General features: G+C 44.6%; 1 protein-coding gene across 1 annotated transcript in view; it reads right to left on the reverse strand.

Moving 5' to 3' along the window:
- Enthd1 (ENTH domain containing 1) overlaps positions 1-19636 on the reverse strand; it is a 106035-nt gene that overhangs the window by 56232 nt on the left and 30167 nt on the right. The window contains exons 3-5 of the mRNA XM_055603077.1: positions 17793-17810; positions 11607-11629; positions 6529-6647 (exon numbers count right to left, since the gene is read on the reverse strand). Coding sequence (XP_055459052.1) covers positions 6529-6647; positions 11607-11629; positions 17793-17810 — 160 coding nt within the window. The remainder of the gene's footprint in view (positions 1-6528; positions 6648-11606; positions 11630-17792; positions 17811-19636) is intronic.

A 19636-nucleotide genomic window follows, 5' to 3' on the forward strand; every position in this document is an offset into this window, starting at 1 on the left:
GTGTGTGTGTGTGTGTGTGTGTGTGTGTGTGTGTGTGTGTGTGTGTGACCACGATTGTGCGTGCGCAAGTACACATGCCCAGGCACACTATCTGAAGACTGGAGGATTGTGTGGGATGTGTTCTTTCACTCATGTCTTACTCTCTTAAGACAAGGACTTTCACTGAACCTTGAGCTCACTGCACTTGCTAATAATACCCTTGTCTCTGCCCTCCCCCGGCCCTCCACTAGGCATTGCAGTCACAGACAACCGTGGTCACGGCCCCTTTTACTGTGGGCACTCAGGATCTGAACTCAGGTCCTCAGGCCTGCACAGCAAGTGCTCTCACGGACTGAACCATCTCACCCCATGAATAAAATTCTTAGTACAACAGAGTGATACTTTCAAAACTAAGGAAATCTTTAATATTTATGATTGACACTGGCCCATTTTCTTCATATTGTCCAGAGTTTTTATCATTCAGTTTGGAAACAAGGTTATCTGTAGCTTTACTAAAACAAAAACAAACAAAACCCCCTTCATTTCCTGCCCACTAAAAGAAAATTAAAAAAAAAAAAAAAAACAAGGTTGCAATTTATTTTTTGGTTGCAGCTGTTTCCATAGCAACTGATAGGAGCTGTTGTGAAGTGGCTCACACAAAATTAAGGCTGACCAAAGCCTTCTATGTCATTGTGAGTTGCTAAATCAATACTGATGGATGATAAATGTCTGTGTTCTGCTGCCTCCACTTAGGATTTTGCAAAATGAAAAATATACAAATTTTGCCCTTTGGTTTATTTCTGTGCAATTTGTCCTATTTGCAAAATTTTGAACTCATCAGAGCTGCAAGGGAAATGGAAATTAAGCTTATTCTAATTATGTTTGTTCGTCATTCCCATCTCTGCTGCATCACTGCTTCTGCTTAAAAGTCCATTTTAATGTTTATATTTGTGCTTTTATTATTATTTTTTAGGTTAGAGAATACTCACTGCAAAACACCAAACAATATGAACGGTAAAGAGCAAAGCACAAAGTTTCGGCTCACTTCTCCACAGGCGTTGAATTCCTCTACTTCAGACAACTAGCGCTCGGCTTGTCTTACGAATTTGGGGGGATACTTTCTGTGTCAACGCATTTTTTAAAAAGCTAAATGGAATCACTATGCGTGCACACACGCCTGCTCAGGAATAAGCGGTCTATGTCGGCCATCTTTCTGCATAATAAATGCAATCATTCGCTGGGTGCTGTCCCCTGGTGGGCTTCTTTCACTGAAGCGTATATTACAAACATGCTTCTCTCAGGACAGAGCTGAGCTCTAGTTCTGTTGTGTAAATGAACTTAATCATCCCCTATTGGTAATCACTTCGGGATTTTTCTCATTTCTATCTATTAAAATTGTTGCAATAAAGAGCTTCCCAGAGCCGCCGTTTCAAGCTGTGTGTGCACGGTGTCATGGCTGAGCATTCACGCGGGCTCATCTCCACTTTGAATGCTGCCAAACTGTACCCTCAGAATTCGCACCTGCTTGTGCCAGCAGCACGCTGGAGGAGCCCTTCCTCTCAGCACAAAGACAGGGTGGCAGCAATTAAACATTTTTTTTTCATCAGCGTGAAAGGCTTTACCTAATTACAGATAGGAGTTGAGTAATGTTCTCTGAGGTGCTTCGTCCTTTCCTGTCATGTCTTTGGCACTGTGGATTGGAGCCAGGGCTTTAGGGACAGAAAGCACTCTCTCCTACTCAGCTGCGGCCCCAGCCCCTGCTTACCAACTCCGAAAAGAAACTTCTTATGAACACTTACTCATTTCTGATGTGTACTTCTAGCGTGTGTATGAAGGGGAACACATCTGCCACAGTTCATCTGTAGCCATCAGGGCACAGCTTGTGAGAGTCGCTTGTCTCCTTCCACCATTGGGTCCCACCCGGGACTGAACTCAGGTCAACAGGATTGGTGGCAAGCAGCTTCAGCCACAGAGCCATCTTGACTGCCTTTTTATCAATTTCTAAAACTGTCGATCTTCTAAAGAAGTACCTCACTATCAGCTCATTATTCATTGTCAGTTAACTTTAAACTTTTTTTTTTTTTTTTTACTTAATTTGTGTTTTGTTTTAGGTTTGCCTGATAGAAGTCTTTAACTTTTATGTAGCCAAATCTACTTATCTTTGCATTATTACTTCTGGAGTTTAAGAATTCTTAGAAATATTTGTCTTAGACTCTACAACTTTATAAAAAGTCTCCTTTAAAAAAAAATATATATATATATATATATATATATATATATATATATATATATATATTTGGGCTTAGAACAAAACTGAGCAGAAGGTAGAGATTTCCCAGTATGCCCTGTCCATCTTATCCACAACATCCCTGTGGGCATGCTCCCTGAATCGTACTGTTGTTGAGTGGTCTACAGACACACACTCACTCAGGTCTGTAATTTACAATGGACACACCCCTGTTGCCACTCATGATCTGGGTTTGGTAGCAGTTTAATGACACATGCCGATCAGTTTCCCTAAGGCTCTCCCTCAACTGCCTATAGATCCCTTCCTGCACCCCGGAGCCTCCAATCCTTGTACTCTCCAGGTTTTGGCTTTTCCAGGCTGTCAGACTGTTGTACTCCCATGGTACATACACTTTCATTCATCTTGCATTTATTAATAGGCATTAAAGTTTCCTCCACAACTTTATGGATTACTGGTTCATTTCTTTTTATTTTATTTTAATTTTTCCATTATTTTTATTAAAATATTTAAGTTAATATAATGAGAACTAGTAAAAGAGGAACAGCACCAAAATAAAAATGCAGCTTGGGGCTGGAGCAATGGCTTGGTCGGCGAGAGCACACACTATGTGAGCATGAGGATCTGTGTTCAGATCCCATTACCCACGTTGAAAAATTTTGATGTGACCATGACCATTAGCTACTCTTCCAGAGGATCCAAGTTCAGGTCCCAGCACCCACATCTGTTAGCTTACAACTATCTGTAACTCCAGTTCCTGGCAATCTGACGCCTCTGGCCGCCAAGGCACTGTACATGAGACAATCGCTCACATGGGCATTCACACTCACATAAACAAAAAAACATAAACAAACAGACAAACAAACAAATAAATCTTTAAAAATATATTTTAAAACAATTACATGTGTCTCTTTTAATTTTTCTCTCATTTGTAGAAAGAGAATCATTAAAGAAGTTTCTAGTTGAGTTTTTTGAGAGATATTTTAAAGCCGCTGCACTCTGCCTGAGCCCAGGACAGTACCTCTCCCTTATTACTCTGCACGGGGAAACAAGAGGCTATTTGCAGAGATGAGCACCTTGCAGGTGCTCACTGAAACAGCAATTAGCTTTACTGTTCAGCTTGCTGGGATTTATCTTCTGCTACAGGAGCAGGCAGCTAGAGAAGACATATTGGATTGCATTGAATGTTCCCAGCAGTGACAGGAGGTCATGCTCGTCAAGAGGATGATGGGATATTGTTAACACACAATCATGCCTTAAAAAATGAAAACACAGCTCCTGGAATACTTCCTGTGAAAGAAGTTATTATTTTCTCACTGATACAAAATATGGTATTATGTAAATCAGTAACTGAAGGCTCCTCTAAAATAAGGGCAAAATGTCAGGATCTAAAGACAGATACAAGAAATCAGGTTGGCATTTGATGTCTTTGGCTCTACTATACAGAGGAATATTCAAGTCTGCTTTTTACTGAAAAGCTATCAGCATCAAAGAAATTAGTAGTAAGTTTAAAAATCATTTTGCCCTTATGTCTTATATTTTTAAATAATCTAGTTTTCTTTTTAATCTGTAAACTGTTGTACATTAAGGAACAGTAAATTTGAACTATATAAATCTCTTTCCAAGTAGTAGGAAAGCCCTTAAATCCATCACCTTAAAGGATTGAGGGAAGGGCTTGGCCAAGAGTTCCAATCTCCTTTCTAGGACATGCAGCAGATGGTCAAAGAACAGCATTCATAGGAAGGAAGAAAGTCAGCACGCTAACTGTCCACATAGGATATGTAAGGCCACAGTCTTGTCTCACAGGGAGCTGTCCTTCCCGTTGGAAAGGACAGAGTTAAACAAACAAAATAACACAGGCAAGTGAGCATTTCACCTAGTTGTCAGTCAGGAGTAGAAGAGATTTCCACGTAAGACAGTTCTGCAAGGTCATGCTTTGGAGATACATTCTTTCTCCACATATCCAGTAAGGAGGGAAAAAAAATGCCATGTGAAAATTAAAAAGACATAGCCATGCTCAAAAACCAAGCTAACATGTTCACAGACGAGAGAATGAGCAGAACCATGCTGGGTTAAAGCTGCAGGCATCTGGAGCTCTGGGGCCAGAGCAGAAAATCCCCACTTGGCTCCAGAGAGGAGGTCAGGCAAAAAGCAGCCACGGAAGACTGAAGCTTCCACACGGCCTGGAGTCACACTCAGACTGGGCTCTCTATTCATAAAGGAAGAAAGCAGAACAACCTGTTACTCAGTCACAGCCTGAGGGAGCATGTCTCTGAGGTAGGTGAGGAGACACATGTTTCTTGGACAGCTGCCCCCAAGAAGGGACACACCCTTCCCCAACAGCTGGATCTCTGCATCCTGCGCTCTATGGACCAGATCTGCAACATCTCTGACATCAGTGAAAGAGAGGAACCTCAATCTGTCAGTGTTAAGTCCTGGGTGTGGTCAGCTTGAACAGGAAAAGGGCGGGAGCAGGAATTGTTAGTTAGGGAGGAGTAAGAAGGCTGTAACACACACACACACTCTCAGGCACATGACCCATCCAAGAAGAGCTTATGATCCCATATTCTAAAACCAAAAAAGTTCACTCTTGACAAAATGAACATAAACAAATCTAAAAAGCATTAAAAATGAAATACAGATGCCTCAAAAAGACAATGGAGAGGACAGCCAGTAACAGGAGAAGCAGGTCTGCTGCTGAGTGCTGCTCCAGCCTCCCCTGCAAACGCCAGGGGGTCCTACAGGGGTGTTTTCCACCCGAAGTCTGTCTCTGTGATTCTACAAAACCTGGAAAGTTCAGTATACTCTTTAGTATTATCCTTATCATGTAAAGAAAAAGTAAACAAGAACAGAACCAAGTAAAGGTGAACAGAAGCGATCTGAGATCCCGGGAGTGAAGACAGTCACTGGAGTGAGAACCACTCTCAGGACAGAGATAATGTTAGGCGCTGACACATGAAAGGGCACATGGACAGACTGAAACACAGCAGGAAGATGGAAGACAAAAAGTAGTTTGAAAAGCATGGGGGATGGCAGATTAAATGACCCAAATGTGCACCTAGGAGATACTAAGCAGAAAGAATTGCAAGGCAGTAGAACAGCAGCATGAGAAGAGCCACGTGTCAGAACCTGAAACATGAGCAGGCATGTGCACACGGAGACGGGAATATGGAGCCGGTCTGAGGTGGGAGAACACAGAACACAGAAAGGCGCTGGCTCATGGTTCCGGTGGCTCCCTTGCACAGCAGAGTACCATGGAGGGAAGACGTGAAAATGAGAAGAAAATGGAGACACTGTCTCTTGTGAAAGGCTCTCTGTGTGCATAGATGAGGCAGTTGGTGTGGGCCTCATCCTGGGCAGAAGCTGAGTGGCATGGTGGGGGCATAAAATGAGAAGGAAGCTGCCTCATCTGTTGGCAGAAGCCCCAGTGGGGGTCAGTGGGGATGACCAGGCAGTCCTTGGAACATGTTTTTCCTTCTTCCTGTTTCAACTCCTGCATAGGCAGGTCTCCCTTTAAGGCTGCTTCTTGGGGTGCTAAAGACAAAGAATCCATGTGGGGCCTCAGTACTGCAGGGGTGGCCCTCTTCCTATACAGGAGCAAGAGAAGTGTCCCCTCCTACAACCCACCTTCCACTCCCCCACTTAACCATGCGGCCCCACCTCTCCAGGGCGAGTACTGACAGCTGTTTTCTTCAGTGGTAAACCCACAGACCAGCTGCCCTTGCTTCACCGAATAACCTCCTACCTGTGCCTGGGCGAGTAAATGTTACTACTCGCAGGCGCTGCACCACAGAAGGCCTGGAGGCCTCGTGGGCTCCTCCCCCATCCGCAATGGAATATTGTCAGGCCTAACCTTGTGCAGGACTTGCTGACAAGAAGGGCCGAAGAGCAGGAGGGGAATGAGGAAGGGGTGAGGATGAAAATGGTAAAATGTCATCATCTAACTGAATGGCATTGTCAACACTGGAGCAAGCAGGGAGAAGGCCACTTCAGACGCTGTACTGTTGTCTACTTCCTGGAAAGTCGCAATGGAGGCCTTTTAAGGCTGTGGATGCAGAGCCACGGTAGAGTGTTCACCCAGCATGCACTGGGTCCCATGCCCAGCACCACAAAATAAATGCACAGCACAAACTATAATATAAAGGAAAACTCATCACAATTTTACCTTATTGATATTTAAAACTCTGAATTACATAAAACACAAATGCCAAGGCCAACGTGGCAGCCTTGCAGGAACACACCCGGGTTTTAACACGCGTGTTCGGTGACCCGACAGAGCAGCAAAGGGAACCAGAGTACCTCACCTCTGTTGACTTCCACGCCTTCACCCTGAGCTGAGGAGAGCCCTTGGCCAGGGAGGTTCCAGCAGGTGGGGGGACGTCCTGGCTCTGCTCCAGCCTCAGCCTTCCCTTGGAGGCATTTTCTGTCAACAACATGAAGCTTCGGTTTTATTTTGGTGGTAAGTAAATAAATAAATATTAGTACTTTGCATTCACGTATAACTTTAATCACTTCTGAAGATTCTTTCTGCCAATTAGATACACATTACACACCAAGCGCCACCTCTGAGGATGCACTCCGTTATGACATTAGCAAGCCCAGACAGGTTCAAAAACTACAGCTTCAAGTCCGTGGACCTGCCCCATCTCAGCAATTCTGTTACAGCTTTATTACTGGACGTATTTTAAAATGTAAAATGTTGTGGTAGCTACAGTGTAGCACGTAGTAATGTATAAAAATTAGAACTTCAAAAGGTGAAAACTATTCAAAGGGAATTTTAGGACTGCAAGAATGATGACTATAATTATTAGAATATTTAAGGAGTCTTAGTACTGCAAAGTGAATTTCGTGTGTCCTGTGTGGGAGGAACAGATCAGAAATGTATAGATTGTTTATGCGGCAAATAAACCTTTAATGTAAAACAAAAACTAAGCATAAAAGAGAAAAATACATCAATGAAAATAAACTGGTATGTCTGATTATGTTTACTCTGTTTGGCATTTTTTTCAGTGTTAATACCCTTTGCCTTCCTGGACTGGTTACTGTGTATTAGTGCCAGCTGTAAAGGTGAACCTCGGGGCCAGGGTGCAGCTCAGTCATTTAGCATTTATCCAGCATAAATGAGCAGTGAAAACACAAACGCCTAAAAGTATTAGTGCTGCCTCTATCGTGCCATGCTAGTATGGACAATAAGAGGTAGAAGGTGACTATCTTCATATCGGTGTCTGCACTCTTGTAGGGGAGCATAAGTACCCCCCAAGGGCTAAGATTAGATTGGCCCTTTAAAAGGAATCGGTTTCCAGCTCTGCGACATCTACAGATCTTCTTCCGAAAGCTCAGCTACCTGAGAGGGCTCGGCCAGCTCTTTCCCTCGGCCAGTCCTAATTTCCCCCACTTTATAAAACAAAGACATATCACCCATGCACTTTGTGAAGGGTCTTCTTCCCCAACGAGGAGTCACCCACAGTAGAAGCAGCAGCCGAGTAAGCCACCTCTAGGAGACTCCGTTAGTCCAGACAGGGGAAGACCCAGGGTTTTGTCCCATACATAGTTTTTTGAAGGGAAAGCAGTGGCAATAAGGGAAACTCACACTGGTCCATACCAGGCACCTGATACCCAGCTGTACTGTGTCACAGCACAGAGCAGCAGAACAGGTGGCCGATTTCATTTAGCCTCCGTGCGCTTCTCATCCCCAACTATGGGCAAAGAATACATCACTCCTCAGGAAAAGTCTCCTGAGAACAGAGTAGTGAAAACTTGGGTGTGTGTGGTGGGGCATCTTTATGTTATCACCATAACAGTTCACAGGGTTCCAAGCCTGAGGTAGCCACCTTAGGAAAGGGCTTAGGAGTCCTATCGAAGCATGGTGGTGCATGCCTAAAATCCTAACACTGAGGAGGTAGAGGCAGGAGGATCCTGAGTTCAGGGCCAGTGTCTTCTACATGTAGATTCTGAAGCCAGATTGGGCACCACGAGATGCCCATCCCTCAAAAAATGGCAGGCAAGGTGGCTTAGCCAGCAAAGGAACCACGAGTTGTTTTTCTGGCTTCCACTCACACGCTAAGGCACGCTGCGCACACATACACATGCACTCACACACCCAAAATAGGTAAACAAAAATATAATAACTGTAAAGGATGCAGAGATGCAAAGGCAATAGGAGAAGTATTTATACTTATTAGAGTAAATACGTAAGGCATTTTATGGAGAAAAAGCCATACAATTCAATTTATTGTTTCGACAATGAGGGTTGCATTTGCCAAGTAGATTAATATGGTAGATATTTTCCCAAAAATTGCATAAACCAAATCTGCAGTTATGAAGAACTGAAAACATTTAAAGCACACAGTATAAAACCAGTTTCTGAAAAATACATTACACTGACAGTCATAAAGCAGTTGGTATTTCCATTTTCCCTGTAATTTCTGATTATGTTAGGTTAGAGTACAAGTTTAATTAATGGTTGATAATTTTTAATAAAGGGTATTTTGTATTATTCCCAGAAGTTGAAAAAGTAAATTACTCCTAATGACTGTTTTTTTTAAAAAAAAAATCTTTCCCCAAACAATGCGTTCCCAGCTCTTTGATTTGAAAAACACAGAAGAAAGCCTTTATCAAGTTACAGCTGACAGGAGAGAGGAAATATTTCTATAATAAGTCAATGGATAATTGTGGGCACATTACTTGGAAGGAATTCACAGGACTGATTGACAGTGCTACAATGAAGTACCTTCTAGCCTGGCTATGATTTACGTGAACAGGTTTTTAAAGCATTTATATCTATAGAAAACATGAAATGAAGCAGATGTTCATTGCACGGTGCTTGCAGTGAGCAGTGAGCGGTCCTCGTGTGTGGGTGAGTGGTCCTGCTCAGCTCATAAGAGCGTGTGTTTCCGATGAGGCTGGACTCTCTGTGTGATAAGCACTTCTGAGAACGCACTGCGAGCTCAGTGGCTCTGACAGGTTATGCACTGGAAGCCAGCCTCGCCCGGCACCTCAGCTGCATGTCAGCACGCCCAGCACTTGGGGCAGAGGCAGAAGAATGGCCTGGGTACCCAGGGGGGGCTCTCCAGTCAGAGTCTTCTTCCAAAACACAATTTTTGCGTGTATTTGATACTTTTAAAAAGACTTTCAGGCATGAAAATACTGTATTTAAAGGTAAGACTCAGTGTGTGGTGTGAAGTCAAATCTGACTTCGGTGAGAGAAAGGACACGAAGTTTCCATGGTTAAGGACCCCGTGTGTTCTTCAAGTGAACCCCTGCAGGTCTCAATCCTAACACACACCTTAAGATGTGAGAGGGGGTAAGGAGCGGCCAGCGGTTGAGGGCTTACACTGCTGTTGCCAAAGGCCTGAATTTGGTTGCCAGCACCCTCATCAGGTGGCACACATCAGCCTGAAACTCAGCTCCAGGGGGATCGATCTGGGCTTCACTGGTACTCACTCATGTGCACAGACACACACAGATGCACACAATTAAAAATAAAAAACTGTGACAACAAATGGGATAGAATTTTCTTCTTTTTTTTCCCAGTACCAGACATTGAACCAGGTATTGTGCATGTAGGCAAGAGTCTTTGTGTTTTATTTCGGGACAGTCTATGTACTTCAGGCTGGCCTTGAACTCATGATCCCCTCGCCTCAGCCTCCCAAGTAGCTGGGATTACAGGTAATGTGCCGCCATGACAGGCTTGTTTTTTTTTCTTTTCTTCTGGTATGTCTATATTTATAACATGCTGGAGTTTACAGTTACTCATTTTTGTAAAATTTCACATTACAACCTAAAACTTTGTGAAGACGTATGTAAGTCTGGAGTGAACATGAGAATGCCTTAGAAGCAACAGGTCTGCATGAGATAGGCTCTGCCTTTAGTAAGCCCGGCCTGACAGGAAGTTAAGCCCCGAACACACACCGGCTTACGGGGAAAAACTCACAACAGCATCGGGCTGAACTTCCCCAATAACCTCAGGAACAGTCCCAAGGAGAGGTGAGATTTGAAGGACCTTTGAGGCGTGGTGCACACCCCAGTAAACAGGAGGACAGAAATCTTTTCTGGCAGCAGGCGCGGGGACGGTGGGTGCTAGATCCTGAAGAAATAATGAGGACTTTTCATTTACGTCTGTAGCTTTTCATTTTGTTGTAACCTTACATGAAAATGAGTAATTAAAATGGACTTAGTTTTGACTTGGAGATTTTCTAATTAATCCTGGCAAACAGTGGGGACTTGGGGCTCCCATCATCTATCTGCTTTCCTGAGCTTTAATCAGAAACTGTAACGATTGCTCCTTTGCAGTTTTCAGCAGCAAAATTATCTCTGAAATGGCATGGGCCCAGGCTTTCGACAGCACAGGGGTAGATTAATAAGAATTTCTGAAAGCCCCTTCTGGGGAACCTGCAAGGGAAGTCAAACACATCACAAGATGCACTTCTGGCCCAGAATCACCCTTCCCATTTCACTTCTGTTGCTATAACCTTGCTGGGGTCAGGGGGGCGGTTATCTGCTTACAATTCCAGATCATGGTCAGTTATCTAGGGGAAGTCAAGGCAGGAAATCCAGCAGCTCGTCACATTCCAGCCCCAAAGGAGAGCAGAGATATGAAAGCTTCCGCTTGCTTGTTGCACATCGAGTTCCTTCATTCTTACACAGGTCAGAACACAGCCCAGGACAGGGCACCACCCGAATTAAGGGCCACCCTGCTCTAGAAGCTTCCTCACTGAGACTCTCTTCCTGGGCTATTCTAGGCTGTGTCAAGTTGACAGTTAAAACCAGGCAACACAATAGTTGAGATACTATGAAGCTATCTGTGGGCAGGAAGAAAAGCAGATGTGCTGCTAAGGCTTATGAACATGCATGATCTTCCTTCTCGATATCACGCGGCACAAGACTGGAAGTGTGACGTGCTTCATGAGATTAGATGACTGGACGACATGTGCTTCTGGATTCCCACAAGTCAAGAGGGAGACACATGTGGGCACACACACATTCAGTTCCTTGGCGGGAATGAAGTCCCTCTGCTATCATCACAACCCAGCAATGAAGACTGTCAGATCACGGGGAGGATGAGGATATGGGAGGCCCCCGAGGAAAGCGTGAAGATACCACAGGAAGCGAGGCCAGGGAGTCACTGGACGATCGGTAACTCAACGCTGCAGCCAGCTGCAGAGCTTTGCAGAGACTGACTGGAGAGCTGGAGATCCCGCTGAGCCTGCAGAGCTCAGATAATACAAAAAGCAGAACTGGCGGGCCCCGTGACAGCTCTTAGATGAGATGCCGAGCTGACAGACTACAAGATGTGCTCAGTGCAACTGTGACTCTAGAGTTGAGATGCTCTGTAAACTAACACAGCCAACTGTCCCACTTTTCCCCTAGCATTAACAAACGCTGTCACCACAGATCGACAGGGTCCTCTCAGATGTCATTTAAAAAAACGTGTATCAATTACTCTGAGCTACTCTCCAGAGCCAGGATGGCAGCATACACTGTGGTCTAAGGAGGGTGGGACAGGGGGAGTGCTCAGGGGCAGCTCTGAAGACCATCCTGGGCAGCACAGTTGAGACCCAGTTTTGTTTTGTTTTAAGTTTTCATAAAAGAGAACATGTTCTATCTTGGGAAACACCCCGGTGCTGGAGAGATGGCTCAGTTGGTAAAGTGCTGTGTATACATGAGGGCCTGAGTTGGAATCTCCATGGTCCCACAGAAAGGCAGGTGCAGCTGTGTGCACTTAGACATCCCGGAGTTAGGGAGATAGAGATGGAGCCCCTGGTGTTCACTGGCCACCCAGCCTAACTGCATCAGTACCACCTATGCTCAGTGAGAAACTGCATCTCAAAGAGTAAGGCAAAGAGTAATCGAGAGAGCTGCCCAAAATTGAACTATGGTCCCTACACATGCACATCTTCATGCATACACAGGAACATAAGAAGGAAAGAGAGAAGGGAGGAGAGGGGAGAGGGAGGGGGGGGATTGATTCAGTGGACTACTGAAGATTCAAAAAGATATAAAGGCAGCTTCATGGTGATGGGGTTTCTTTGTATTTTGTAGACTCACACATTTGGAATCTTGACTCCAGTTTCTCTCACTGTGTGGCCCGGACCGGCTCTAAACTCACAGCAAACCTTCTGCCTCGGCCTCTTGCAAGGACTACAGATGAGCCACCATGCTCTGCTCAATCCATCCTGTTGGAGCACCCACTTGAATGTCTTCAAGCAGCTGATCTCTGTTCTACTTTCTAAAACTTCCATTTTCATCAAAATTGTAAATTCACAGAAAATGCTCAGGAACAACATGAAGCACTCGTGTTCACCCCGAGTCAGCAGCCAGCAGTGCTTCTTGGCATTTGTTTTCTCTCTGTTCTCTTTACAGTCACCTGTCATTACTGTCTTTTATTTTTAATCTAGAAGGAAAGCTACTGTTGAACTCCCCAGAAAACACCTGTCTATGTGGGGGTTCGGCAGGAGGAGCTCTTAGGAACAAGATCTGTGAGGAGCGGGGAGGCAGGACTGAACTCACAGTTACTTGCCATGAGGCAAGAGGGCTAGACCCAGCCAACCAGTGGGTGCTCACACCCTCAGCACTTGCTGCTCTTTTTTTTTTTTTTTTAAGATTTATTTATACAGTATTCTGCCTGCGTGTATGCCAGAAGAGGGCACCAGATCTCATTATAGAGGGTTGGGAGCCACCATGTGGTTGCTGGGAATTGAACTCAGGACCTTTGGAAAAATAACCAGTGCTCTTAACCTCTGAACCATCTCTCTAGCCCTGCACGCACCCTCAGACATGATCCTAGGCAAAGAGGTTCTCAGAAAAGGATGGGGAAGGGACAACACCTCAGTCACCAACTTTCCAGCAGCTAAGGGAGTGGAGCACCGTGACCTTGGAGGAAAAGTTCTGGAGGCCTCACTCCACACACATCTCATTTGCTCTGTTTTCTGCTTTTGGCTACTTTTTCTCATCAGAGACGGGGTATACAAATATTATATATTTTCCTTTAGTGGTGAATTTTGGGGTTTGCTGGGGAAAGACAATTTTTAAGGATGAGAAGAATAAAGAAGAAACACAAACATTTAGGGAGATTTTTTTTTTAACTATATGAAGTGGATGGGTGAAAGGAAGGAGGGGCCCCTGTTATCCTGGCAGATCTTTAGCGAGGGGGTTAAGACAATTTTATTTTGGCCTTTTGTCCATAAACACATGTTATCTGAGTCACAGCTACCAAGAGGTCTCAAAAACAAGGGGAGAATTCACAGACTGTTAAACCCTCTGCTCTAGGGACAAAGGGAAATAATCAGCACACAAAAGGAGGGTTCAGTGTTGAGTGGTTGACTCCTCAGTCAAGACAGCTGAGTGAAACTTCAATGGGGGATTCCCAGCACCCAAGCTAGGGGAGTAGCTGAGACACTGGACACTTGCCAGACATGTGAGAAGCTCAATCCTCACTAAGGCATGTGGGTATACACACACACACACACACACACACACACACACAGAGGCACTCACATGCACAGACACACAGGCATGCACATGCACAGAATACTACACATACAAAAGGTTTTCATACCGCAACCCCTAGTACTTAAATGAGATTCTTTAAAGAGAAAACTAATTTTTAAAAGTAACAGAAACCTTATACAGAAGCAGACATGGCTAAACGTAACTGTTAAAAGAAAGAAAGCAAAATAGCGGATGGTCAAGAAAAGAAACAAGGCCCAGAATGCTTCTCTTCCCCAAAATCTGTCTGGGGAGATGTGCTGCCGGTATCCTATCAGCGTGTGCCCGTCTGAACCTAGACACTGAATGGCCAGCGCTGCCCTTTTCAATGTCCACCCTGAGAGTGGAAAGAGAGATGTGTGAGAATGCTGCCGCGACAGAGGTGGTTTGCGACCAGTTTCACACTGAGTCGGGCAGATTATCTAAAGTGCAAGGCTATCTTCCCTGGCCCGTGAGCCCAGGACACAAATCCCAAGTGGGCATAGGCTGGGCTCGTCCCTTTCCAAGAGAGCAGAAAACAAGGCAGAGTCCAGGTGCTCTAGAGAAGGTCAGCTCTCCCTTCCTTCCTTCCTTCCGTCAAGTAAGAAACACCCCCAAACTCTAACGTGGTAGAGAAAACAAGCTGGTCTGAGACGGGATGGGAACAGCAACAAAGACCACAGCCCAAGTTCACTGTGCTGCAGCTGTCAGCTCACCTACTGCATGAGTCTACATTACCTGCACTTCAGGAAGGCGAATTTGCGAGGAAAGGGCTTAAATAACATCACTGCCTTCAGCAGGCATGTCCAACCTGTAGCTCATGGGCCCTGAGCATCCCAGAAGAGCTATGAACGTGACCCGGTGCATTTGTAGACGACAATGGCTGGCCATCCTTAGTGACTGTAAGTAAATTACCAGGCAAGTGAACAAATGCACTCATTCCAAAGCAGGGAATGAGAAGGAGGGATGGAGAAACAAGTGGATGAAGAGCCCGACTGAAGGGAGTGAAGTGGAACGGCTCTAGCGGTCCTGAAATTGTCATAGATTACATCCTCTCACAAAATTTCCTTTTAGAGCTGTTGTTGCTATCGTAATGCTGCAAGGCTGTCATCTTAATCAGTGTTTCTTGGCCTTCCACATTTCCTCCATTTCACAAGAAAATGTCTTCTGTGTCTTTTTTTTTTTTCCTGCCCGTCTCTACCCCGTTTACATTGATTAGTGGGAATTCTTTCTGTACTCTAGATGCTAATCCTTTTTTAGTTATATGTGTTAGGAAATTTCCCCATAGTCTTCAGATTTTTTTTTTTTTCTAATTTCTATATGGTAGGTTTTGATCTCAAAATCTACTGCAGAAAAATCCACAAAAGCCGATCAGAGCAGATGGTTCTGACACAAAACCAGACATACAGATCCATGGATTAGGACAGACTGCTCAGAAATGAACCCACACACTTATGGTCAGCTGGGCATCAAGAGCTCCAAGAAGGTAGAGTGGGGGGAGGACAGATGGGTGTTGGGTAAGCGGGGTGGGGAAGGCCAGATACTCACATGCAGAACAATTAAATCAGATCCTGACTTTACTCCAAGGCAAAAATCAACACCAATCAGACTTAAACACAAAAGCAGCAGCAGGAAACCGAGAGAGACACTTCTTCACACTGAACTGTTTCTGGGTCTCATAAGGCCAAAATCCAGGAATCAGCCTGGCCGAATTCTTGTCTTAAGACTGAGAATCACTTCCGAGGTCATTCAGGTTGTGGTGGAATTAGGATCTTCTTAGAGGAGGGTCCTATTTCCTGGAAAGCTGGAAAGTCACCTAACTGCAGCTTCTAGAAGCTGTTGCATCCCTCACCCGCCATCTTCAGGTCAGCAGCACTGTATGTGCTTCGCCTACCTGGGACACTGGCTGGAGAAGGCCTATGATTAGATTGGGTCCACCTAAAGAATCCTTCACCATAAGACATGGGAGTTACCGGCAAACAGCAGCAGGTTCTCCCACTGTGGGGCAGAGATTACGTAGAGACAGGAGGTGGGGCAGAGGCTAGGCTAACAACAGAACACTGCTACCACACAGCATACTCATTAACTGCTTTATTGTTGTGTCTACAGTCTGCGCTATTTGGGGTCTGCGGGACACAGTTCAGAGGTGAGCACTTGTACAGCATGGATGAGGCCCAGAGTTCAGCCCTGGAACCACAAAAAAAGAAAGTAACAGGTTCGGTCTATCAGGACAGCTCAGTGGGTTACGGGACATGCCTGCAAGCAGGAAGACCTGAGTTCAACCCCAGGGACACATGCAGTGTAAGAAACTACTTTGTTATGTGTCTAAAATATATATATATTTCCCCAAATCTTCTAAACATCTTCAAATTTTGTCTTTTTACCTTTAAGTCCTTAGTTTATGTAGATTTTTTGTATTCGTGCATGGGACAGAGACCTAATCTCATTTTCTGAAGTGGTGGGACTGTTATTTATTGAGCAACTCATTCGTCCCCCGTATACCTGAAATGTCCTTTACTAGGACTGCACAGCTGTGAAGCTGTTTTCTCAGCACAGTGCTTTGCCCCATTTGTACACGCGCCCACCTGCCTTACCATGTTTCTAGTCTTACTTAGGAAGGAAGCCCTTCACCTCACTCCTCTTGGGGAATGTTCAGTCTCACCATGGGACTCAAGCTTATCATTCCTCCATCTCCCAAGTACTGAAATTACAGATGTGATGCAAACTACCATGTACCACAGCTTGTTTGGACTACTCTTGGTGTGTGTGTGTGTGTGTGTGTGTGTGTGTGTGTGTGCGCGCACTCATGTATTATTCTTGACTTTTTGACTTTTCAAAGTACATTTTATTATCAGCCCATCAAGTTCAGCTTTAAAAATCCTTCTAGAAATTTTGATTGTAATTGCACTGAATCGGTAGTTCTCAACTGGGAGGCAATTTTGGTCCACGGGGGACGTCTGGCCATGTCTGCAGACGGTTTCCGACTCTCACAACAGTAAAGAATGTACCAATATCACCCAGGGGTGAAGGGCAAGGAGAAAACTACAATGCACAGCCTTCACAAGAGAACTGACCTAATCAAAACAGCAGTGGTACCAAGACTGAAAAACCCCTACCAACTCAACTTGGAAAAAACTGACATATCTGCACCATTACAATAAACATGGTATATTTTCCCACTTATACAGGTCTTCCTTAATATATTTCAATTATGCCTTATAGCCCACAGCATACTGATATCATACATTCTAAGATTTGTTCCTAAGTAATCCTTTTTTTTTTTTTTTTTGAGACAGGGTTTCTCTGTGTAGCCTCGGCTGTCCTGGACTCAAGTTTGTAAACCAGGCTGGCCTTGAACTCACAGAGATCCACCTGCCTCTGCCTCCCCAAGTGCTGGGATTAAAGGCATGCACCACCATGCCCTGCCCTAAGTAATCTTGATTTTTAATTATAAATGGTATTTTAAAAAATATGATTATTGGACCATCAGATCAGGGCATTTGCCACCAAAACTGACAACCAGAATTTAATTTCTGAACCCTACACAGGAAAAGGGGAAAACTGATCAGTGAAGGTTATCCTCTGTCTGACCTTGATATGTGCCCCATGGCACCTGCATGCCCATATGCACACACAGTAAGTAAACAGTTAAAAGTGTTTATTGGAGCTGGAGAGATGGCTCAGCAGCCAAGAGCACTAACTGCTCTACCAGAGGATCAGGTTCGAGTCCCAGCACTCACATGGTGGCTCACAGCTGTCTGTAACAACAGTTCCAGGAACCTGATGCCCTCTTCTGGCCTCTGTGGGAACTGGACGAATGTGGTACACAGACACAGGGGGCAAACAGCCAAACATGAAAAAAAAATTGTTTATTGTTCATGACTAATAGGATATACTATGTGGTTTCTGTTTTTATTTTTTGTTTCATGTATTTTATATTTTAATGTTACAACTACCATCTTATTAAAGCTCTTATTTTTGTGTTTCTTCAGTAGACCTTTTCTAGTTTTCTATATGGAAATGGTTGCTTCTTCCATGCATTTAGCTTTTTTGGCATACGCATGTGTAAGTCTGTGTATGGGATCACCTATAGACGTCAAACTTTTGGCAATCTCCCTGCCTCAGTGCCCCAAGAGCCGGGACGCAGCTGCCATTTTTAACTAAATAGTTATGTGGTGTTTAACTGAAATCATTTCATTCTGCATACATGTTTATCATTTATTCATCATTTTCTTTTTTCAACCTTGCTTCTGAAATGATTGGGATTTTTTTGAACATCTATTCTAATTTTCTAAAGTAGGTTGTTGTTGTTGTTTAATTTTTCTAAGCTCTTTTTAAAGTTCATCTACCCAGTCCTTGTGAGTTCTTTAAAGCTGATGTTGTGTGGTTCTGGCCTGTACTTGCATGAATAAATGTTTAAATTCATATCTGTGTGGCAGTCCTTAGGGACTGTCATGCCCCTCACTTACCTTCTTCTGCGTGGTGGTGGAGATGCCGGCCTGTGAGCTCAAGGCCTGGCTTCACCTGGTGAAAACTCCAGGGACTCACTGGTGAACCCAGGTGGGTTCCCTCTACAGAGAACTGCAGGGCTCGCGTCAGCCCTTGTTCAGGGACTGCGTTCAGCACGTCTCACCTTCCTGAGAGGGTGTCCAAGACTCTTCTTCTCCATGCAGAGAAGTCATTTAACCAATGATACCCATAAGTGAGTCAGTTTCTAATGCACCACTGGTACCAACTTCCAGTCCCGCTGACTTGGGCTCACACATTCTGTTCTTACCTTATTATTAACATTTGGAAGAAAAGTACCTTAGGGATCTCATAGTTCCATGGGAACAGTGAATTCTCAGCACATCCTTTACAACCACTGGCGATCATGCAGCAGAAAGGGCCCCTACAGTTACTGCCAGAATCAGACGTTTGAAATTTTTACCATAAATTAGCATATAATATATTGAGCTGGTACACCTGTGATTTCAGAACTTGGGAAGCTGATACAGGAGGATTGAGTTCAAGGCTAGCCTGGGCTACACAGTAAGACCCTACTCCTCTCCTCCACAAAGGGAAAAAAAAAAGCCACTCCTCTCAAGCTGCCCACAGCCCTTGTTGGTCACCGCTCTGTGTGTATGTGTGCCTAGGATTATGCTCACCGAGTACTGACTACTTAGGACTGTGATTTGAAGTGACCAGATGTGGACAATGAGCCTGCATCACTTTAAAGGAACAAAGTTACTTTTCCAAAACAAACAAACAAAAACAAAAAAAGAAAGGCAGACTGGAACTCAATATTTCTGTAAAAACTGTTGGTTTGGGAAGGCAGGTGATATGAATTATAGGGTTTTCATGTTTACTTTTAAAATGTAAAAATCAACCACAGGCCTTACCAGCTTAAGTGTTTCAACGGCAACCAGTGTATGCCATGAGCCCTCCTCTGCCGTGTGTGAGCAGAGGTGACCAAGCCTGACTCTGCGCAAGGCTGTCAGTACAGACAGTGAGTGCAGCCATGGTCCTGGCTGCGACTACGGGCAGGATGATGTCTACAGTAACTGATCCCGTAGCCGCCATGCAAGTCATTTGCACAGGAATGCTTCCAAGACTGCCCAGAGGAATCCTCACTAAATACAGACAAAACTGTGCTACAAAGACAACACCTCCCAGAGAACTCCTAGGTGCTGGGGTGAGTAAGCAATGCTTCTGGACAGAGGCACTCTGGTGCCCCTCTAGGAAGGGCTGTGTGACCTACAGACGCCTGCTGCCAGCAAGCAGCCACTGGCCTTCAGTGCAGCTCTTCCGTCAAAATCAAAATCTTCCAAACAAAAACCACTGAAGCAATCGATGAATTAAAACTTAGGGGAAACCTCCAAGAGCAGAAATAAAGCACAAGAAGTGGCGATGTGTGAAGGCTGCTTCAGAGCGCTCTTTTCCCTTGCTAATTTACCTCGAAGCAGT

Source organism: Psammomys obesus, unplaced genomic scaffold, assembly GCF_907164565.1.
Source record: "Psammomys obesus unplaced genomic scaffold, mPsaObe1.curated_primary_1811, whole genome shotgun sequence".
Taxonomy (NCBI): Eukaryota; Metazoa; Chordata; class Mammalia; order Rodentia; family Muridae; genus Psammomys; species Psammomys obesus.